This window comes from Pituophis catenifer, unplaced genomic scaffold (assembly GCF_029215685.1).
Source record: "Pituophis catenifer annectens isolate HBS135680 unplaced genomic scaffold, rPitCat1.0.hap2 SCAF_1, whole genome shotgun sequence".
NCBI lineage: Eukaryota > Metazoa > Chordata > Lepidosauria > Squamata > Colubridae > Pituophis > Pituophis catenifer.
The window spans coordinates 337,209,104-337,231,349 of record NW_027256881.1 but is presented as its reverse complement, the minus strand read 5'-3'; the positions used below and the strand labels follow the sequence as shown (position 1 = coordinate 337,231,349).

The window sequence follows — 22,246 nt, the reverse complement described above, 5'->3', positions numbered from 1 at the left end:
AATCAAAGATCCAAATGCAAGTAAATTAAACCATATCACAAAATATTTCTGTGGTTAAAAACAGTTCTACTCATCAAATCCCATTTTCTTTTCTTTCAGTTTCTCTGCTTAAATCCGAAATTTCTTTCCAAACCACAATTTCAGAATTCCTGACACCTAAAAGTTAGACCAGAGGTCTTCAAACTTGGCAGCTTTTAAAAAAAAAACACTTTTAATAAAATGCAGGCAATTATAAAGCGAATACGCGACCGATCTCTTCGTTCTTTGCTAAAGTTCTAAAAATAAACTACGCGTTTTTTGTTTTTTTAAAAAAAATAATTAATCCGCACACACACTTTTTGGAAATAAGGACCGAGATGGATGGAGGTGGACAAGCATCCCATGGCGGTGCAAAGTGTAAGTTTTATTTTGATGTATTATTGCACATTATTTTTTTTCAGCGGAAGATCTAGAAAGCGGAGGGGATGAGATTAAACCTCTCGTAACAGGAGGGCCTGTTTCCTGACACGAGAGGGAGAAGTGGGGGGGGGATTAGAGAGAAGAATTCTTTGTCTCTCCCAACTCAAGTTTCTCCACGCGGGATGGATGGATGGATGAATGGGAGGGATGTTATAAGCCACCGCCGTTTCCAAGGACTCGCTTTCCCATCAAGCGTTGCGTCTCCCGCGCCTGCGCAATGAGTCTCTCAAGTCCGCCGCGCAGCGACCTCCCGGTCCTTACGGAGGCCAAGCCAAGATGGCCGCCGTCGGGGCGTCGGGCGGCTCGACGGAGACGGCGGGCAACGGGGGCGGAGCGCAGGCTTCCTCCTCCTCCACCGCTGCTGCCACCACCACGACGGCTCCGGCCTCTTCCTCCACCCCTTCGTCGTCCTCCGTAGCCGGGGGAGCAGCAGCGGCGGCGGCGGCGGCGGCGGCAGCTTCAGCCGCCTCGTCCGTAGCAGGACCGCCTCAGCCCGCGGTGGGAGGGAGCGCCGGGCCCGGCTCGGGGGCGGCGGTCTCCGGCGGGGTTGAGGCCACGGCAGCAGGAGGAGGAGGAGGAGGAGGCTCCGCCGGTTCCTCGTCGTCGGCGTCCTCCGCGTCCGGGGCCGGCGGCGCTCCGGTGTCTTCGGGGGCCTCCGAGTCGTGGTACGTGGCGCTGCTGGGCTTGGCCGAGCACTTCCGCACCTCTAGCCCGCCCAAGGTGCGGCTCTGCGTCCACTGCCTCCAGGCCGTCTTGCCCCGCAAGCCCCCCGCTCGGGTCGAAGCCCGCACCCACCTCCAGCTCGGCTCCGTCCTCTACCACCACACGCGCAACGGAGAGCAGGCCCGCGGGCACCTCGAGAAAGCGGTGCGTCCCCGGGGGTGACGTGGAAGGGATTGCGGGGTGACCCCCTCAGATTGGCCCAGGGAGGGAGGGAAGGAAGGAGGACCTCCCTGCTTGTGTACACGTGGTGCCTTGGATGTGTGGCCCCAGACAGGGAAAAACTTTCTAAAACATATGAAGAACAGTTGCAGGAACTGGGTATGGCTAGTTTAATGGAAAGAAGGACTAGGGGTGACATGAAAGCAGTGTTCCAATATCTCAGGGGCTGCCACAAAGAAGAGGCAGTCAAGCTATACTCCAAAGTACCTGAGGGCAGGACAAGAAGCAATGGGTGGAAACTAATCAAGGAGAGAAGCAACCCAGAACTAAAGAGAAAATTTCCTGACAGTTAGAACAATGAATCAGTGGAACGACTTGCTTCCAGAAGTTGTGAATGCTCCAACACTGGAAGTTTTTAAGAAGATGTTGGCTAACCATTTGTCTGAAGTGGTGTAGGGTTTCCTGCCTGGGCAGGGGGTTGGACTAGAAGACCTCCAAGGTCCCTTCCAACTCTGATATTCTATAAACATTCTATAAACACAGGTATTTTACAAGTGGCGCCTCCCCCCAAATTTCGGTTGCTAAGCGAGATGTGTGTTAAGTGAGTTTTGGCCCCGTTTTACCAACCCTTCTTGCCACGTTTTGTTAAGTGAACCACTTCATTTGTCAATTTAATAAACGGGAGGGGGGGTGTTGTTGTTAAGTGAATCTGGCTTCCCCCATTGACTTTGCTCACCGGAAGGTCGCAAAAGTTGGATCATGCAAGGGTCATCAATATGAGTTGGTGGCCAAGCGCCTGAATTTTGATCGCGTGTCCATGGAGATGCTGCAGTGGTCGTAAGGGTGAATAATGGCCATTAGTCACAGAAGCACCTCACGGTCGAAGATTGTACCTTTGAATGTTGTAACTTCGAACAGTGTTGTTAAGTCGAGGACTTCTTTGTATACCCAGGTAGACAGACTTGTGCCAGTTTCCTGACAGAACTATTAATCGGTGGAATGACTTGCCTTCAGACATTGTGGGTGGTCCATCAATGGAGGTTTTTAAGAAGAGACTGGACATCCACTTAAATGTCTTAAAATGATATAGGGTCTCCTGCCTGAGTAGGGATTGGACTAGAAGACCTCCAAGGTCTGTTCTAACTGTACAAGCCATTCTTAGAGTCGAAACTGCTGCTGTCCAGACGTGCTGGGCCTTCTCAGTGGTGGCCCCGCAGTCTGCAGTAGTTTCTCCTGAAGCTCATTGGGTGCCCATTGTAGCATTTTTTATCCTCTTCATCTGGGTCTTCCAGCCTGCAGATGAAAATACTAGCTCCATTCGTGTTTTGATTCTGTTTTGCTTTTCATCCCTGCCCCTGACTTTAAAAATATTTCTTTTCTCATTAGATTTTTATCTTGCTTTTTGATCAGGAGTGCAAGGTTGTATATTTAGCACTCCTTTCTCCTCCTTGTCCATAGAAGGACAACTATGTTACTGTTGTAGATGTTACTCCTAAACTTTTCCTGGTGCTGCGTTTGAGCTATTAAGAGGCTTTGAGAATTCAAGTAACAAAAGTGACATATTTTAATTGGGAGTGATGTTGACTGTAAACCAGCACATCTGGAAGATATCAGGTTGGGCAAGATAGTTCAAAAGGAATCTGGCTTAGTGTTTCCTGCTTTTGCACATAAACTTGCAGAAGCCTAAGCACGAATGTACAGTTCTCTCTATTGTGTCACATACTGCTACATTGTTATAAATGAATGAGTTTGAGGTACATCATTTTTTTTTCATTTTTTACTCTACATAACTCGATAGATTTTTAAGGCAGTTGTACAATAAACAAAAAAAGAGTTTATAGCTAAAATAAATTATTTCTAGGTATTAGCAAAGAAGGGAGGAGCTTCTCCAAAAAGTCTGGTGGAGGAGAATGCACAGCTCTTAAATCCTGACATTTGAAATAAGATAAGAGTGGAGTTGAACAGAAAAAGAAAACATCTTTGCTAGGAATAAAAGAGGGAAAATAAGTAGGAACACAGGAACTTTGTTTATACAGGTAGTCCTTGACTTACAACAGTTCATTTAGTGACCGTTCAAAGTTACAATGGCATTGAAAAAAGTGACTAGTGACCATTTTTCACATGACTTTTGTAGCATCCTCCATGATCATGTGATCGAAATTCAAATGCTTGGCAACTGACACATACTTACGACTGTTGCTGTGTCCCAAGATGATTTTGCGACCTCTTGACAAGGAAAATCAATGGGGAAGCCAGATTCACTTAACCATGTTACCAACTTATCAACTGATTCACTTAATAACTATAGCAAGAAAGGTCATAAAATGGGACAAAACTCAATTAACAAATGTCTCACTTAACCGAAATGTTGGGCTCAATTGTGGTCATAAGTCGAGGACTGCCTGCAATGAAATCAGACCTTCGTCTTGCATTGTAAACTAACATTGGAAAAGGATCCCTTTGGGATGCCTTTCCTTGTGGATAATCACCCAAGGTGGCATGTGCCAGCAGTGGGCAGAATCAGTGTTCACGGTCTCAGAAATATCAGTGAAAGCTGATAGCCTCTCCTCCAAGAGCAGTTTGTAGCAATATTCCCACCTTCCAGTCTCTTAGTTGTTTCCCAGCAATCAGGTGGAAAAGAGAAAATAAGGCGAAAATCCAGATGAATACATGTGTATCGACCTGCCAGCTAATTTCCCATTCATAGTTTACACTGATTAGCAATGATATTTCTCAGTCAAGCCTGTCCATCCAACTTGGGAGCTTCCAGAATTTGAATATTGGGGCTTCCACTGAGTTTATGGCCCCTTAAACAGATACAACATTTTAAGAGTGAACTTCAGGAGGTACAGGAAAACTGAAAAGTGACTATTTAAAGGAATAAAAGAATAAGCATTTCAAGAGGATTGTGAGGGTAAAGTCTGGATAAACAAAAATAGTCTTTTCTAAGTTTTGAGTCTACAGGAAGAGTTCAGTTTGGCAGGAAGGGCAAGGACAGTGCAGTGCTGACATTTCACTGTGTCTTGATTGGCTATAAACCATAATAGAAATTATTTGTTCATTTGCTGCGTTTCAGAAATGCATCATTAACTGTTCCCTTTAGAGATTGCTATAAATTCCACAGGGAGGGGATTTCAGGAATTGCTAATTTTTTCTCTCTCTTCTTTTTACAGTGGCTGATATCACAACAAGTATCCTTTTTTCTGATCTCATGAAAACTGGAATTATCAATTCTCAATTAAATTTCTGTAGGTTGTTTTGAAAGTTAACACCAAACTTGGCCTGATTTCCCACCACTCGTGCAAGTGGAGATGCGCACAGAGGTGTTCGCCCATCACTTCCGCAGCCTGGTTCTGAAGGGCTCGAGGCCTGTAGTGGGCTGAGGCCCAGGGGTTGAGGACCCCTGATTTTAAAATATTGGGGCCTAACTTTGCTGAAATTATTCAAGCAGGCCGGAAAGGGGGTGGTCAATTAAATACATTACAGACGGGAGCACTGAGAAGTTATAGAGAGTATAGTTTCAGTGCTTGCCATATCCTACATTAAACAGCATTGGATCTTTTCCGACTAAAAATGTCTATTGTTTTAACTTTTAACAGAAAGTATTATTAGCTTAACTTGGACACTACCAGATTCCGCAGTTTGAGGATGTCAAATTTGAAGCTGCCAGCCTCCTGTCAGAGTTGTACTGTCAAGAGGTAAGAAGAGTATCTTTCCTATGCAGTTCTTTAAATGCTAATATTTAATGGGTTTGATACACAAAAGATATATGACTTTCTTCCATACAACATAGAAAAGAGCTAAGACACTATTCATCTTTGTTACCTGACTTATTTGCATGTCAATAGCACTTCCATTAAAAGGAACTGAGCGTTTGTTCAGTTTGATTATGTTTTGTTATTTTGATATTTAAGATGATGCAATCAATAGCAACAGCAATTTATGTACCATCCTTATAGTGCTTTTACAGCACTCTCTGGGTGATTTACAATGTCAGCATATTGCCCACAACAATCGAAGTCCTCATTTTACCAACCTCAGAAGGATGGAAGGCTTGAGCACATCAGGATCAAACTCCTGACTAGGGGCAGAGTTAGCCTGCAAAACTGCATTCTAACCACTGTCCCACCAGGCTCCTAACTCCTAACAAGTAGAGTTAGCATCTTGGTGCCCCTTTTGGGGAGCTTCTGGGTGTTAGGTGTTCAGAAGCAGATGTCATTTTGGGTGAATGCAGAATATCTGTTGTGGCCTGCCAGTGGATCTGGCAGCAGATTCGGACAGTGAGGAGGTTGGGGAGGAATATGGGTCAGTCCTGGAGTCTGGGGAAGGCTCTGACAAGTGCTCTGCGTCAGAGGCAGAGAGGGGGCCAGGGCTGTATGCCAGTTAACGGCAGCCTTCGGAGTCAGACATCAGTGAGGCAGGCGAACAGCTGGAGCCTGTTCCCAGTGTGCGCATGCACAGAGTTGCCAGATGAAGGGAACAACTAAAGAACAAGGGTCAACTTGGGAGTAAGGCCACAGGTGGATGATGAATGGCCCCTCCCAGAGGGAATAAAAGAGGAGCGAAAGGGGAGTGGAGTTTGCAGGAGACAATTAGTTCATTACTGCATTCTTGCCAAGTATTGCGGCGTCTGAATGATATCGGTCTGGCCACTGTCCAAGCCTGATAAAGGTCGGTAATTGTGAACTATCTTGAAAGACTGGGGTTTATCAGGACAAGGACTCAGCTTTGTGCTGCTGGGGAAGCCTAGGTCAGAACAATATCTCTCATAGCGTTTCCAGTCATCTATTTTAATTGTCCTCTAGAAAGGTCTGAGGTCTGCCCAGTGGATCTGTCTGGAATGCATTTAACTGTAGTTAACATGGACCGAATCCTTTTGCTGGCTTTGCTCCTGATCTTTGTACCTCTTCACACAGCTTTTTCACAAATATATTTGCTAAAATGTGTTTTTGGAAAAAGTGATGTGTCATTTCTGCAAAATTGTGCACGCTCCAATTAATAGAATGGTATTCCACTTGCTTTACGAAGCGTGACTTTTTCCCAATTGATTTTGTGTTTGAGCCCTCCTCCTCCATCTCTGTATGATAATTTGATTTTTATTGTCTGTGCTTTTCAGAATTCTGTTGACACAGCAAAGCCACTGCTGCGTAAAGCCATCCAGATTTCACAACAGACTCCTTACTGGCACTGTCGCCTTCTTTTTCAGCTTGCGGTAAGCTCAGTTTCACTATTCTCAAATGGTTTAAATTATAGTTAGACCTCGCTTAACAAATCTACTTGGAACTTGAATTTCCATCACTAAATGAAGTGGTTATTAGGTGAAACATCGTGCGATTCCACTATTTAGCGACAGCAGTTAATGGTAGTCCTGGGTTGCAGTCTCTGGGTGAGGACCTCGCACTTCTGCCCTGCTGTGCTGGCCCCTGCTTCAACTCCCCTCACTCACTTATCTTTCCCCATCACTGCTTTTTTGGCCATCCTGCTGTCCATTGCCATGCACACATACACACCTGTTGTCCCCCACTGCTGACCTTCATTACCTTCTTTTTCCTGTGGGTGATGAGATGCACCCTGCCACGGGAACCGCTGGTTAATTCTGTGGTTGAAAATCTGGACAGATTTGCCAGTCATCCAAATTTTGATGATCGGACCGTGCAGACGCTGCAGTGGCTGTAACTTTGAGGACTGGATGTAACTACCATTTGTTCAGTCCTGTAGTAACTTCGAATGGTCGCTGAACCAATAGTTGTTAAGTGAGGACTACCTGTATAAAAGAAAGCGTAGAGTTTGGGAAGATTCTACAGAACTTACATCTGAGAGGGAAACACATAAGAGAGAATTCTGCTGCATTAAAAGCTGCAGGGTTGAAGTTATCACTGAGTCAGAGTGTCCTTGTGGAAGAGACAAAACAACCTCGAGTATCTGCCCATTGAACAGCAGGAGATAAAGCAAGCAGGACTGTGCTCAGCTGTGTAAATTACTATTATTGATTTTATTTCTGTAGCATTCCTCCTTCCAGGGGAGCCCAAAGTTGTTTGTAATAAAGTAATAAAGCCTTCAAGAAAGGCGCAAAAATCCAGCACTGTTTAAAAATAATAAATACAAAAAGTGAAACAAGATTCAGTGGCAGGATTATGAATAGAATGGAGGGGAAAAAAGCAGCAAAAGAGAATTTAAAAGAGAGTTTGTTCCTGAAGTAGCTATTCCACAAATGCCTAGCCACATCTTCTTTTAACTTCGGAAAGAAGATAACACAGAGACCTGAATTTATCCTTAGAAAGAGTTTTGTAACTGGGGCACTTGTCCTTTGGTACAAAGTTTTATAAGTGAGTGGATGAGTGGTGGTTCATAAGCTCAGTTCTAAGTATTGAAGCAGTAATGGCACCCTTACAGTGGGTCAAAAGAAACAAAATCATGGTTGCAGCGTTGCAACTAAACTCCCAACCCGTTTGTCCAAGTACGTCATGTCAGCACACAGACAAAAGGGGAGGAAGTTTTATTACAGTGCTGCCTGTCTTAACATCCTCCCACCTTACAGACTTTGTTCTACGAGAAAAATGTAAGTGGGGCATTCTTGAAGAGGTCAGTTACATTAGTGACTTTTTGCTTTGTGTGGTACCAATACTTAACGGAAAATAAATGGGTTTGTGGCATCAGTATCACCTTAAAGGTTTGCAGAACCTTAAAAAAATTTGAGCTTGGAAAGTCTTGTTTGAAAATGGAAAATAAAGGCAGTGAACATATCCAGTACACCTTCCTTCTCCCATTTTCTTCACAACAGTCCTATGGAGTGTCCCAAAGGTGTTTTTTTCCAAAAAGCAACTGGACTTTCTTTGTTTTTCCTTGAAGACATTTCTCTTCTCACCCAAGAAGCTTCTTCATTTCTTGGATGAGAAGAAAAATGTCTCTAAGGAAAAACAAAAGGAAATCCAGTTGCTTTTTGAAGAAAGCCCCTTTGGGACAACCATGACCTGGATGACTGAGAATCACCATAGACAATCCTATGGGGTGGTGAGTTGGATTGAGAGAGAGTGACTGGGCCAAGGTCACGCAGCTGGCTTTGAATGCATCGTCTCCTAGTTTCTAACCTGGTGCCGTAATCAGTAGCCCAGCTGATTCTCAGAATCAAAATAAATGGCTGTCTGGACTGTTTCAGAGCTGTTTCAAGCTTACGTGTGTTCCTCTGTGTATTCCTCATTAGCAACTTCATACGCTTGAAAAAGATTTGGTCTCCGCCTGCGACCTTTTGGGAGTTGGAGCAGAATATGCTCGAGTGGTAGGATCAGAATATACAAGGTGGGTGACTTTTTGATTCACAGGGAGAAAATGAACAGACTACGAAATATGTTCTGTTCTCTCTTGCAGATTGCAATATTTTTAAAAGATTTTATTGAAGTCTGTCTTAATGTAAAAATACAAATGAAAGTAAAGACAATAGAAAAAAGGGGGAAAAGAAAAAAGGGGGAAAAGCTGTGAAGGAAAGGGAAAAGAAAAAAAGCAGTGACCTCCACCTTTTTTTTTTTTTACTTTACTTGCAAAGTAAAGTTACAGTCTCAACTTTTCAGTTTCATATAATCAGAAACTTAGCCATTTCTATAACAACAACAAACTAATCATAAAAAGTTACAGTTTCATTTTTTTCTGAAATATTTTTGATGCAGTTTTAGGGTTAGAGTGAGAATACATTGTATTTCTGGGATATCTCTACAGTGTTGGAATCTTAATAACTTTCCTTTCTTTTTCAGAGCACTGTTTCTATTAAGCAAAGGCATGGTAAGTTTACTGGGGCTTAGACAAGATAATATTTTACTTATATATTACTTTAAAATCTACAGTCTCGGTTTGTTTTTCTTATTCAGATATAGAAGCAATGAATAATAAATAGATTTTGGTCTTGTAGAGCAGTGTTTCTCAAACTTGACAACTTTAAGATTTGTGGATTTGTCAACTCCCAGAATCCTCTAGTTGGTTTGCTGGCTGGGGAATGCTGGAAGTTGATATCTACATATTTTAAAGTTGCTGAGGTTGAGAAACACTGGTCTAGACCAGGGGTCTCCAACCTTGGCAACTTTAAGCCTGGAGGACTTCAACTCCCAGAATCCCCCAGCCAGCAAAGCAAAGCTGGCTGGGGAATTCTAGGAGTTGAAGCCCTCCAGGCTTAAAGTTGCCAAGGTTGGAGACCCCTGGTCTAGACTATTGATAGACATCTGTTGAAACGAGCAATAGCATTTTGCTAACTCACACATCATTTCAAATGTGTGACTACCCCACCTATGTTTTAATGTTTGGTGTAATTCAAATCCACGTGGAAACTTCTTGAAAACTTTTAAAATGCTATAGAGAGACTTAAGAGAGGCAACCATAAAAAAGTAAATTTGTCTTTTGGATTGGAATAATTAAGATTCCATGAAATTAGGATTTAGGAAGGTGATAATTACACTTCTGCTTGTTGCTGCCATTTTTACCAATAGTGCTGGACTAAGCCGATCTCAGATTAATTTAGCGAATAAATTATATATTGTGTGGATTAATTAGGCTTGCATCTGTTAAACAAAGGGTGGGCAGTTTTGGGGTGACTAGAGGCTGCGTTTAATTGCTTCAGAGAACCAGTGACTATGGGATAAAATGTGTGGGACTCCACCTTGCCTATAATTTTGAAAATATTTTTGGGGTTTTTTTTTTTTTTACATTATTTTTTTGCGGGAGGGTCATCTTTAAAATTTTCTAGACTACCTGAAGACTTAAGTTACGGTTTATATACATTTTGCTCCAGAATGATGGGAAATCACACTGCTGGTTTAGAGCAACTGTGCTGTGTGTTTTTAACAGCGCAATCAGAGAAATTGCCAGAAGCCACAGCAATGTGTAGATTGTCTTCTCATACCTTAAAACGATCCTGAGAATAAGAGAGACAGTCCCCAAGGACCGAATCAGTATTAGAAAGTGTCATTTAAAGATCTGAAATGTGTATAATACCTAGTATTGTGTGCATAAATCAGTTCCAAGCGATTGGCATGGAAGGTATAAATTGTAATGTAAATTGGTATCGCACATACAGGAGAACCACTGAGAGAAAAAACCTTCTTTGAACTTGTAGTTGAATTTTTACTTATTCCTGTTCTAATTGGGCTACCTTAGTTTTATTTTTGATGTCCTTATTTTTTGTATGTTCTTTGGGATTATCTTGAAATGATGAGAAGCAAAGTTAATCACAGAACTGAGGAATAACTCTCCTTCCCACGCTTAGTACAGGTAGTCCTCAACTTACAACCATTCGCTTAGTGACCATTCAATGGCACTGAAAAAAGTGATTAATGACCATTCCTCACACTGGCAACTGTTGCAGCATCTCCACGGTCACATGATCAAAATTCAGGAGCTTGGCAACTGATTCACATTTATGACGGTTGCAATGTCCCGGAGTCCTGGTATCAACTTTTGTGACCTTCTGACGAGCAAAGTCAGTGGGGAAGCCAGATTCACTTAACAACCACGTTACTAACTTAACAACTGTAATGATTCACTTAACAAGTATGTGGCAAGAAAGGTTGTAAAACAGAGCAAAACTCACTTAGTAACAGAAATTTTGGGCTCAGCTGTGGCCCTAAGTCGAGGGTTACCGTACTACTTTTTTTTGTTTTCCTTCTTTATTTGAGGAGATCAATCCAAGACTAAGGAAGCCTGAACCTGGAACAGAGGCACTTATCGTATGTTCTGAAACTTCTGTCGTTTCTTTTCTTCTTCCTTCCTTCCTTCTACACAGCTGCTCCTCATGGAGAGGAAACTGCAGGAGGTGCACCCGCTGCTGACGCTTTGTGGGCAGATTGTTGAGAACTGGCAAGGGAATCCCATCCAGAAAGAGTCATTGCGGGTCTTCTTCTTGGTACTGCAGGTGACGCATTACCTGGATGCTGGTCAGGTGAGTTGAAAAGCAGTTCAGGTAATCTCGCATGACAAAATGTTGTTGCTCACAACATAAGACCAGGTGCTCCATTACAACTGAACAGCCTCTCCTTTACAGTCCTATGTCCCGTTACTCCCATGTTACACCTCTCCTGCGTGAGCTGCACTGGTTACCGGTGGTCCTTCGGATTCGCTTCAAGGTGCTGGTACTTACCTATAGAGCCCTACGTGGCATGGGCCTGAGGTACTTGCAGGACCACCTCTTGCCTGCCTCCCACCGCCCTGTGCGCTCACATAGGACTGCCCTCCTCCGGGTGCCATCGGCCAGACAATGTCGGCTGGTGGCGCCCAGGATGAGGGCATTCTCTGTGGGCGCACCGACCCTCTGGAATGGGTTACCCACGGGGCTCGGACAGCCCCTGCCCTCCGCTCTTTCTGCCGTGACCTGAAGACATGGCTTTTCCAACAAATTTGCTGATCTGATGGGTAATTTTAATTGGGAGATTTTAATTGATTATTTTAGCAGCTATTTCATTGTTCTTATCCTTTTAATTCTGTGAGCTGCCCCGAGTCCTTGGGAGAAGGGCGGTATATAAGTATGATAAATAAATAAATAAATAAATAAGTAAGTAAGTAAGTAAGTAAGTAAGTAAGTAAGTAAGTAAGTAAGTCGCTGACAGGTATAAAGCGGACCCCCCCCCATGCGATCAATCCAACTTTAGGATCTTTTTTTGTGGCGGTTGTAACGTGATCACTGTACTCATGAAGGAAATGAGTCACAATCATTATCGGGCCTGGAAGTCTGATTGTCACTTGTTACAATTTGTAAATCGAGGCACCAGTGTGACTGGACCTTCTTTTATTTTTGACCTTTTTCACGGCAGTCACTAAACAAATGAAAGATACGGTTGTTAAGTAAACCCATTATTCCTGGTGGGTGTTTTTTGCTGGAAACCAGCAAAAAAAATAATAATCGCAAATCAGTGTCATGTGACCGCAGGATGCTGCAACCGATCATAAAGGTAAGCAGGTTGCCAAGCACTCAAAATGTGATCACTTGATTGCTACGGGGACACCTTTTATAAGGGCTGGAGGTACTTTATGGGCCATAAAGTACCTGTTACGAGGCTGTCATAACTCTGAACAGTTGTAAAATGACAACTCATAAGTCAAGGACTACCCTAGAATAGAATGGCAGAGCAAACATATGAAGGAACAATAGCAATAGCACTTAGACTTATACACCGCTTTATAGTGCTTTTACAGCCCTCTCTTAAGTGTTTTACAGAGTCAGCCTATTGTCCCCAACAATCTGGGTCCTCATTTTACCCACCTTGGGAGGATGGAAGGCTGAGTCAACCTTGAGCCGGTGAGATTTGAACTGCCGAACTGCAGCTAGCAGTCAGCTGAAGCAGCTTGCAGTACTGCACTCTTAACCACTGTGCCACCTCCTCTCTTAAAGAAGAAGATTAAAAAAATGAATGTAAGCTTGACAAGAACCTTCAGAGGTCTTTAATGTTCTATCTTTACAGAAGATGAACTGAGAAGAGGACAACAGCCATCAAGATAATGTGTGGTTGACCTTGGATGTAGGGTGCCTTTGATTTGGGTCTCATGTTTGGTTTGATTTTGTTGAGGCAGCTTCTCCTTTCCTCAGGTGAAGAGTGTCAAGCCATGTCTAAAGCAGCTGCAGCAGTGCATCCAGACCATCTCAACCCTTCATGACGATGAGATCCTTCCCAGCAACCCTGCAGACCTCTTCCATTGGCTGCCCAAGGAGCACATGTGTGTGCTGGTTTACCTGGTGAGATGCTGCATCCGATGTTGCCAAAATAAGTTGTACAAACTTGGCTTCAGGGATCCTTCCAACAGGGGCTTTCTAGGATCAGGGGCCCAGGAAGTAGTCTTTTGCACATAAAGAAGGTGCTCTCTATTTCTCCTTTAACATCATCATGGCAATATCCTTTTTGGGTTGAAAGGATGAGTCGGTGATATTACCGTTGCCCAGGAGACACCCACTTAGGGGGCTTCATTCATGTCCGCAGCAGGAGCTGGAGCAAAGGACGGGAACTCACCCTGCCCCACAGCAGCACTTGGGTCTCAAACACCAGGCCTGCTAGCTTCCAACCCAGTGTCCTAACCGTGTGAGCCACAGTGCTCCTAGTATCCCAATTTATAATTGCAGTAGCTAGCAGGGTGGGGATGCATTACTGGCTTTCCTTTAAATTGCCTCTGGGTGATTTTTGTTTTTGTTTACAATATATTCCAAAGAACCGATGCCTTGTTTAATTACCAATATTTCTAGGCAGCAGGTGGTAAGAAAGACCTCCATATGTGGCTTTGGAAAGCCACCATTCATGTTAATAGACAATACTGAGCTGAATGGGCTCAGAAGATGGCAAGGTTTCCCGACAGCATCATAGCTCATTGATGGAGTCCTTTCTTTGCTTGCAGAAATGTCCCAGTTTTGTCCCTGGACTTTCAGATAGCAGAATGTCTAGTAACAGAGGGGTTTTTCTTCTGGAGACTTTGGGGAGTTGTTATAATCGGGTATTGTCAGCATTGGCTTGATTGGGGGTGTCTAACTGTGGCAACTTTAAAATTTGAGGACTGCAAATCCCAGAATTCCCCAGCCAGCCAGTATTCTGGGAGTTGAAGTTCATAAGTCTTAAAGTTGCCAAGATTGGACACCTCTGGGCTAGATGATCTAATGGTCTAACCCAGAGGTCTTCAAACTTGGCAGCTTTAAGACTTGTGGACTTCAACTCCCAGAATTCTCCAGCCAGCTTTGCAGAATTTGCAGAATTCTCCAGCAAAGCTGGCTAGAGAATTCTGGGAGTTGAAGTCCACAAGTCTTAAAGCTGCCAAGTTTGAAGACCTCTGGTCTAACCTTTAGGTGTCAGGAATTCTGAAATAGTGGTTTGGAAACAAATTTCAGATTTAAGCAGAGAAACTGAAAGAAACTGAAAGAAAAGAAAATATAACCTTGGGATTTGATGAGTAGAACTGTTTTTAACCACAGAAATATTTTGTGATGTGGTTTAATCTACTTGTATTTTATGCTTGTATCTGTATTAGAGAGTTGGAAATAATTTTTGGTTTTCTCTCTGCACCATCCAATTCTGTGTTTTTCCTGCTTTCCTCTTTTTTTTCCTTTTTAAACCATTTAAACCATCTCTTCCTCCTCCTATTGTTCTTTTGAAATTCGATAAAAGTTTTGTTTTGTTTTCTTAACAAAAGGCATCCTGCAATATTAGAAACTAAAGGCATAGACTTTCTGTTTTTTTTTTTTTTTTTTTGTGTACATTAATTGCATCATTGGTGGGAAGGCTTTCTCAACGAGGGCAATTTGGCAGTGCCGCGTGCCCTGTTGTGAGGGAGATGAACGTGCCTGTTTTAATTGCACAGGTGGCGTGTCAGCATGGGCGTTCACAGTGTTGCTACCTGCATGTTTTCTCATTTAGAACTGTGTCCTGTCTTTGTATTTCATGTAAAACGAGTCATGTTAATTTGCAGCAGGGAGAACATTGAAGCAATTTGTTTCAGAGTTGCAAAATGATCTGCCAAACAAATGCGGTATGGTTTCTTTCTTTCTTTTTTTGCCAGGTGACTGTGATGCATTCGATGCAGGCTGGATATTTGGAGAAGGCCCAGAAATACACCGACAAAGCCCTGATGCAGCTGGAGAAACTCAAAAGTGAGCAGAGTAAACTTCTTTGGTGTGTGTCTTCACACGGATTCTGTTCTTGAACGCCCAATTTGCATGCTCCATTTCTCTCTATTCTCCCTTTTTTCATTTATTGTTGCCTTTTTGGGGCACCAGTGTCCTTTTTCAGGGCCAGTGATAGGTCCCTTCCTCAGCACCAGAAAACCCTGTTCTTGATTTTGGCTCATTCAGAGTTGCATAGTCAGCCAAGATCTTTTCTGAACTTAAGGAAAGGAACCAATATCACTTTGCATTTCAATTTAGCAGTACCGGAAAGAATCGCCCGATTCTTATGATGGGAATTTTTTGGCATATTTCTTTTCTCCGCACTGAGGAAAGAATAGGATAGAGGGTGTTTTTGCCAGCCTGAGCTTTAGCAAAATGCCTCATGTCTCCCAAGATTTTTGAGCAGTTGCTTTTATAACCTAAAATATTACTCCCTGCTTTAGAAAAACAATTAAAGGTAGTTCTTGACTTAACAAGCATAATGGAGACTGCCCATTATGGTCGTAAGTCACAACAGTCATTAAGCGGGTCATCATATTCACCGACCTGATTTTACAACCCTTTTTGTGGTGCTTCTTAAGCAAACACCAGAAGTAAAAGGGCTGTTTTTGGGGTTTTAAAAAAGTCATAAATAGCGGTCACGCGACCACGGGATACTGCAAATGGCCACAAATTTAGGCCAGTTGCCGAGTACCCAAAATTGGTCACATAATTGTGTGTGTGTGTGTGTGTGTGTGAGGGGGGGGGGGATTGGATGTCAGAACTTCAGAACCAGGTTGTAAGTACTTTTTGAGGGGGGTCCATCATAACTTGGAACAGTCGTTAAGCAACTGGTCTTAAGTTGAGGACATTCAGCATGGCCATTCCACCAAATGAAGAGCTGTTCCTTTTCTATTTTTTCCCTAAACTGCATCATTTCTTTCCTTCCAGTGCTTGATTGCAGCCCTATCTTATCATCTTTCCAAGTCATCTTGTTGGAACATATCATCATGTGCCGGCTGGTCACAGGACACAAAGCTACAGCCCTGCAAGAGGTAAAGAAAATTGTTTTAGGGGCGGGGTTTCTCAGCCTTGGCCATTTTAAGGCCTGTGGACTTCAACTCCCAGAATTCCCCAGCCAGCCATGGTTGAGAAGCACTGCTTTAGGGCAGAGGTCACCAACCTTTCGGACCTCAGGGACCACTAAATTCATAATTTTAAATCTCACGGACTACTAATATGATCGGCCTAATGACTAGCTTTGTGGGTGTGGCTAGGTGGTCATGTGACTGGGTGGGCATGGCCAACTCAATGTCACTCACGTCGAGGGGTGCCTCCCCAGCCTCTACTCACCCCTCCCCTCCCAGCCACTCCTCTGACTGAGAAGGAGGCTCAGCAGAAGCACCTCACTGAGGACTATGAGCATAGGCTTTCCAAGCAGAGGGAAGACCTGCAAGAGTGCAAGACCAGGTACAGGCACCTGGAGGCTCAGTGTGCTGAGATGGTCAGCCAGTTCCAGGCCATGATGCAGTCCCACTGGAACGAGGTCCTCCGGCTCTTCGCCACCAGTGACGCTTCCCTCCAGCTTTCGGCCAAAGCCCCGCACCAGGCGACTGAAGCAGACCCCAAGTTGGAATTTCTGCCTCCCTCTGCCCCACACAAAAAGACCCCAAAGGGGGAGACTCTGCAGCAACACACATTGCACGTGTCTGTCCCAGGGGCCATAGTTTGAGGACCCCTGATTTAGTGCAATATAAAAAGTGCAAATAATTTTTCTGCGGACCACCAAAATTTTCTCACGGACCACCAGTTGGTGACCACTGCTTTAGGGCATTCGGTGTCCTTTGGAACTGCGGGTGGTGGTGATGGTGGTGGGAAAAGATGTATGGAGGTTCAACTGAGCTCACCACTCTTTGTGGTTGTTGAAAAGAAGATAGTCTTGGAAGATCTTGGAATGTCATTGCCACAATTGTTCTAACTCTCAGGAAATTTCCCCTTAGTTCCAGATTGGTTCTCTCCTTGATTACTTTCCATCCGTTGTTTCTTATCCTGCCTTCAGGTGCTTTGGAGAATAGGTTGACCCCCCTCTTCTTTGTGGCAGCCCCTCAAATATTGGAAGGCTGCTATCAGGACTAGAAGTGACATGATAGCAGTGTTCCAATATCTCAGGGGCTGCCACAAAGAAGAGGGAATCAAGCTATTCTCCAAAGCACCTGAAGGCAGAACAAGAAGCAATGGATGGAAACTAATCAAGGAGAGAAACAACCTAGAACTAAGGAGAAATTTCCTGACAGTGAGAACAATTAACTAGTGGACCGACTTGCTTCCAGAAATTGTGAATGCTCCAATACTGGAAGTTATTAAAAAGAGATTGGACAGCCATTTGTCTGAAATGGTATAGGATTTCCTGCCTGAGCAGAGGGTTGGTCTAGAAGATCTTCAAGGTCCCTTCCAACTCTTGTTATTCTGAGGGCAGCCAAGAGTCATGCATTTCCAGCATCGCAGATTATTTGAAAAGCATGGTGAAATAAAATGAAAGCCGGCCAAAGTCTCCCAGTGAAGCTTTATCTGCTATTTTTTATACTAGAGAAGGAGGGTGTTACAGCAACAGAAAAGTGATTTTACAAAATAATTAAGCAATCCCAAAAGTGCAACTGGAATCAGCGGTTGTGTCAGAAAAGAGGAAGGCAAAGAAAGGAAGTGAACCCGTCTAGGCTGGGTTAGTCAGAAGAATCGTCGTGAATCACCTAAGTCATGTTCTCTCTTCTGTTTACACCAAGATTTCACAGGTATGCCAGCTCTGTCAGCAGTCTCCCAGGCTCTTTTCTAATCATGCTGCCCAGCTACATGCTCTTCTGGTGAGTATAACTTCCCAGTTCCCGATGCATGTAAATCTAGATTTTTATTCAGTATTTTATTCAGTGTAGGAAACTTGAGTTCCATTCATTGAAAAGCTGCCAGTTTTCAAATAAATGGAGCCCCACAAGGCTTTAGTAACAAGTACAGGTAGTCCTTGACATACAGTCACAACTGGGACCAGAATTTCCATTGCTAAGCAAGGCAACTGTTAAGTGAGTCGCACCCCATTTTACAGCCTTTTTTTTTTTTGGCCATGGTCTTTAAGCAAATCCCTGCAGTTAAGTGAATCATGCCATCGTTAAGCAAATGCAGCTTCCCTCATTGGCTTTGCTCGTCAAAAGATCCCAAATGGCAATCACATGATCCCAGAATGTTGCAGCGTTGTAAATACATGTCGATTGCCAAGTGCCTGAATTTTGACCATGTGACCACGGGATGCTGTGACGGTCGTATGTGTGATGATAGTATCAGGGTTCCGACCGATGCCCTAATTAAATCATGAGCCTCAAGCCAAGCTTCAAAAGAAATCTAGTTATTTATTAGGAGCTTCATGTCAGCAAGTGAAACCAACTCTGACCTCACTTAATTCTCGCCTTGGCTCTGACCCTGTTTCCCTCTTCCCCCAAGGTGTGTCATCAGTCACATTCCCCAAAGAAGCAATTTTGCAGGTTGTAGAAATCACTCCCTCCGGTCACTATGGGTCTCCCTGGAGATGACCTTGACGTTGCTGGCTGGAATGTGCTTTGTTTTGACTGAAATGCAAGTTGTTTGATGCAGCTGCAAAGCTTGATTCCCCATCCCCCTGCCTATGACAACTTGAGAGCAGGTCAGGAATGCTTTGCGAGTTGACAGATAGGTTGTAAGTCACTTTGTTCAGTGCCATTGTAACTTTGAACAGTCACTAAACAAATGCTTGTAAGTCAAAGGCTACCTGTATAATTCAGTTGCCCCTGCACAAACAGAGGAGGAAGAGCTGTCTAACTTGGCTATTCCTCCCATTTTCTAAGGGCTTGGCCTTGCTGTGAATTTGTTGAAATTCTTTCAGTTCCTATAGATCGGGATGGGGAACCATGGCCCTTTTATGACTGGTGGCAGGGCCGGATTTTCCTATAGGCTAACTAGGCTTCAGCCTAGGGCCTCAAGATCAAGAGGGGCCTACATTCAAATTGTTAGCAAAATTAAAATTACAGTTTCACTATAGGTGAAAGGGCCTCATAAGTGGAATAGCCTAGGGCCTCTTTTCATCTAAATCCGGCCCTGACTGGTGGACTTCAACTCCCAGAATTCCTGAGTCAGTTGGCTCAGGAATTCTGGGAGTTGAAGTCCACCAGTCATAAAAGGGCCATGGTTCCCCACCCCTGATCTATAGATGACTGTGGCCTTGAATAAATCCTCCTTAATCCTCATCAGCAGGGATTGATGTTTCCCCCAGTTATCTGTGCCGTGTATAAACACAAAAGCAACATTTCTATTGCTAAAATGCTTGAGTTTTCCCTCAAGACAAGTAGATAACCTTGAGATCAAGTTGAGGATATGTTTAAAGGCCAGGAATAGGAAAATTTGGATCTAATATCAGGAATGTTCATTGAAGCTAATGGAAAGAAGCAGAAGCAGAATATGAATTGCTGCGATTGACTCTATTGGGGAGCAAGACTGACAACAGAAGGATTTAAATTAATTATTTGTGTGGGGGGGAAAAAAACCCAGGGCAAAATCATTCCAAAGCTTCATGCCATGTTACAAAGAGAAGGAATATGTTTACAGGTAGCCCTCTACTTATGACTACAATTAAGCCCAACATTTCTGTTGCTAAGTGAGACATTCGTTAAGTGAGTTTTGCCTCATTTTACAACTTTTCCTGACACAATTGTTAAGTGAATCGCTTCCGGTTCTTACGCGGTTAAGTGAATCTGACTTTCCCCTATCGACTTTGCTTGTCAGGAGGCCACAAAAGGTGATCACACTGCACACGGGACACTGCGACCTGAGTCAGTTGCCAAGTGTCTGAATTTTGATCAGATGACCATGTGGATACTAATACAGTTGTGTGAAAAATGGTCTCAAGTCTCTTTCTTCAGTGCTGTTGTAACTTCGAACAGTCGCTAAACGAACTGTTGTAAATCAAGGGCTCCCTGTATTTGTCTTCTGGAATTCCTGCTGCATTCTCAGGTGGGAAGAGAAGTTAGATTCATAGCTACTAAAGCAAATCGAACGTGAACATAGATCTACACTGGGAACATAGATCTACACTGGGAACATAGATCTACACTGGGAACATAGATCTACACTACATGCACTGTTGTACAACTTACTCCACCGAGTCTTCATTCCTAAAAACCAAAGTACCTTTCCTTGAACTTTCCCTGCTGTTTTCCTTTGAAGGGGCTGTATTGCATTTCTGTGAACTGCATGGACAACGCAGAAGCACAGTTTACCACAGCACTTCGGGTAAGATGGCGCTCAGTATAGGGTTTCTTCTTTTGGTTTGTCCTTGTGAGTGTAACGCTCCTCTTCAAATAATTTAATTAATTAAATAACTCGGAAGGCTCATACGGCAGCCTTTGGCTTAAGACCATAACGGGGACTGGAATTTTGGTTGTAAGTCATTGCGGTTGTTGTGCGGTCGTGGCGCAATGGTTAGAATACAGTACTGTGCAGGCTAATTCTGCTGCCTGCCAGCTGCCTGCAATTCGCCAGTTCAAGTCTCACCAAACTCAAGGTTGACTAATCCATCCTTCTGAGGTGGGTAAAATGAGGACCCAGATTATTGGGGGCAATACGCTGCCTCGGTAAACCACTTACAGAGGGCTGTAAAAGCCCTTGGAAGCGGTATATAAGTCTAAGTGCTATTTCTATTATTAAGACATCCTTGTGACCGGGCCTGATTTCTGAACTGTTTTTATGACATTCATTAAGCGAATCACATGGTTGTAAGTTGAATCCTGCAACTGTAAAGCAAATACATTCTGACGGGGCATTGTTTGCCAGAAACCGGGGGGGTCGGGGGGGGAACTATATAGCAAATCTCAGTCACGTGAACCTGGGAAGCTGCAACCGGTCATAAATGCAAGCTGGTTGCCAAGTCCTTAAAATGTGCTTGTGAACCATTAGGGGGCAGCACAATGTTTTTACAATGGCCGGAAGTGTTTTTACAGGCTATAAAACTCCCTTTCCAAGGATGTTGTCACTTCAAATGGTTTTTAAACAACCAGACGTAAGTTGAGGACTTCCTGTAAGAAGGGGAAAGTGCTTTAACTTTTTTTTATTATTATTATATGTGTCTTTTCTGTGCTGTAGCTCACCACCCATCAGGAATTGTGGGCTTTTATCGTGACAAACTTGGCAAGCGTCTATATCAGGGAAGGAAACCGGCATCAAGAGGTAAATGTCTTAGCTGTAGTACTGGGGTTTAAATGAAATGCGAACGGTTGGCTGCATCATATAGAGCACAACAGAGGGAAAGCAAGTGTTCATTTTATCCATGTTTTTAAAAAGTCATTTCAAGGTGTTCTGTAAACAGCATCTTTTTTTTTACGTTTTCTAAAACTTTTGTCGTCTTCTAAACTACAACTCATAGAACAATTCCAAATTTGCATTAGTGCTGCTCAGAATTTAGCATACTTAGAATTTAGTTGTGAATAGAATGTTTTTATTTTATTTGCATAAAATAGGAATCATGTGAAATCATTAGAAGTTCAGGCAGGCGTGTTTGTAAATGTGGAAATCCTTTCACTTGATAAAAAAATATTCTGAGCTGTATCTGAAAGAGAATTTTGGGCTTCCTCAAACAACCTCTAAGCCCAGGAAGCCTTGGAGAATATTCACATGATAAACTCAAACTGGGTCAAACTGCCTTTGTCCTGTATAACTCTAAACATGATTTAAAAACTAACTAACTTCCTCATATCTTCTTCCTCTCCAGCTTTATAGCTTGTTGGAAAGGATAAACCCAGACCACAATTTTCCGGTGAGGTAGGTAAATCAGTAATTCCCATTACAATATAATATTATATAAGCCATATAAAGCCATTATATTAGTTGGCTTGTAAAATGATTCTTTGGCACCAGCAGTGCTTTTAACTGTTGTAGGACTCTGGTGAACACTCTGTTTCATGACAACATTTTTAAATGCCAGGAATTTAGATAGGCAATTTGATCAACAACACTAACTAAGAGTAGTCCCAGTGGACATTTAAAACAGTTTAGTATGCCTTGTCAGTCTGCACTTCGATCCCTGTCCCTTCTTTTTAATTTAGTTATCAATTACATTTACACCCTGCTTTTCAAAGAACAGAAGTGATGTGCACATTCTGGTATGAAGGCATAATAAGGAAAGAATAAAATTGAAACCTGAATAACCTGAAATAATAAAACTGAATAATGGAGTGCATAGTCTGAAAGGTTGTGTTTAAATATGGTGCTTCATAGTCCACTTAAAATCGAGAGATTTTT

The 22,246-nt window shown here is 43.2% G+C and overlaps 1 protein-coding gene across 1 annotated transcript in view; it reads left to right on the top strand.

Moving 5' to 3' along the window:
- Positions 1-732: 732 nt before the first annotated feature.
- MAU2 (MAU2 sister chromatid cohesion factor) overlaps positions 733-22,246 on the top strand; it is a 36,760-nt gene continuing 15,246 nt past the window's right edge. The window contains exons 1-14 of the mRNA XM_070944087.1: positions 733-1,326; positions 4,515-4,532; positions 4,974-5,039; positions 6,458-6,553; positions 8,543-8,637; positions 9,087-9,114; positions 11,105-11,260; positions 12,902-13,048; positions 14,851-14,941; positions 15,887-15,990; positions 17,716-17,793; positions 20,177-20,242; positions 21,092-21,175; positions 21,717-21,766. Of these exons, the coding sequence (XP_070800188.1) occupies positions 736-1,326; positions 4,515-4,532; positions 4,974-5,039; positions 6,458-6,553; positions 8,543-8,637; positions 9,087-9,114; positions 11,105-11,260; positions 12,902-13,048; positions 14,851-14,941; positions 15,887-15,990; positions 17,716-17,793; positions 20,177-20,242; positions 21,092-21,175; positions 21,717-21,766 (1,670 nt within the window). The 5' untranslated portion in view covers positions 733-735. The remainder of the gene's footprint in view (positions 1,327-4,514; positions 4,533-4,973; positions 5,040-6,457; positions 6,554-8,542; positions 8,638-9,086; positions 9,115-11,104; positions 11,261-12,901; positions 13,049-14,850; positions 14,942-15,886; positions 15,991-17,715; positions 17,794-20,176; positions 20,243-21,091; positions 21,176-21,716; positions 21,767-22,246) is intronic.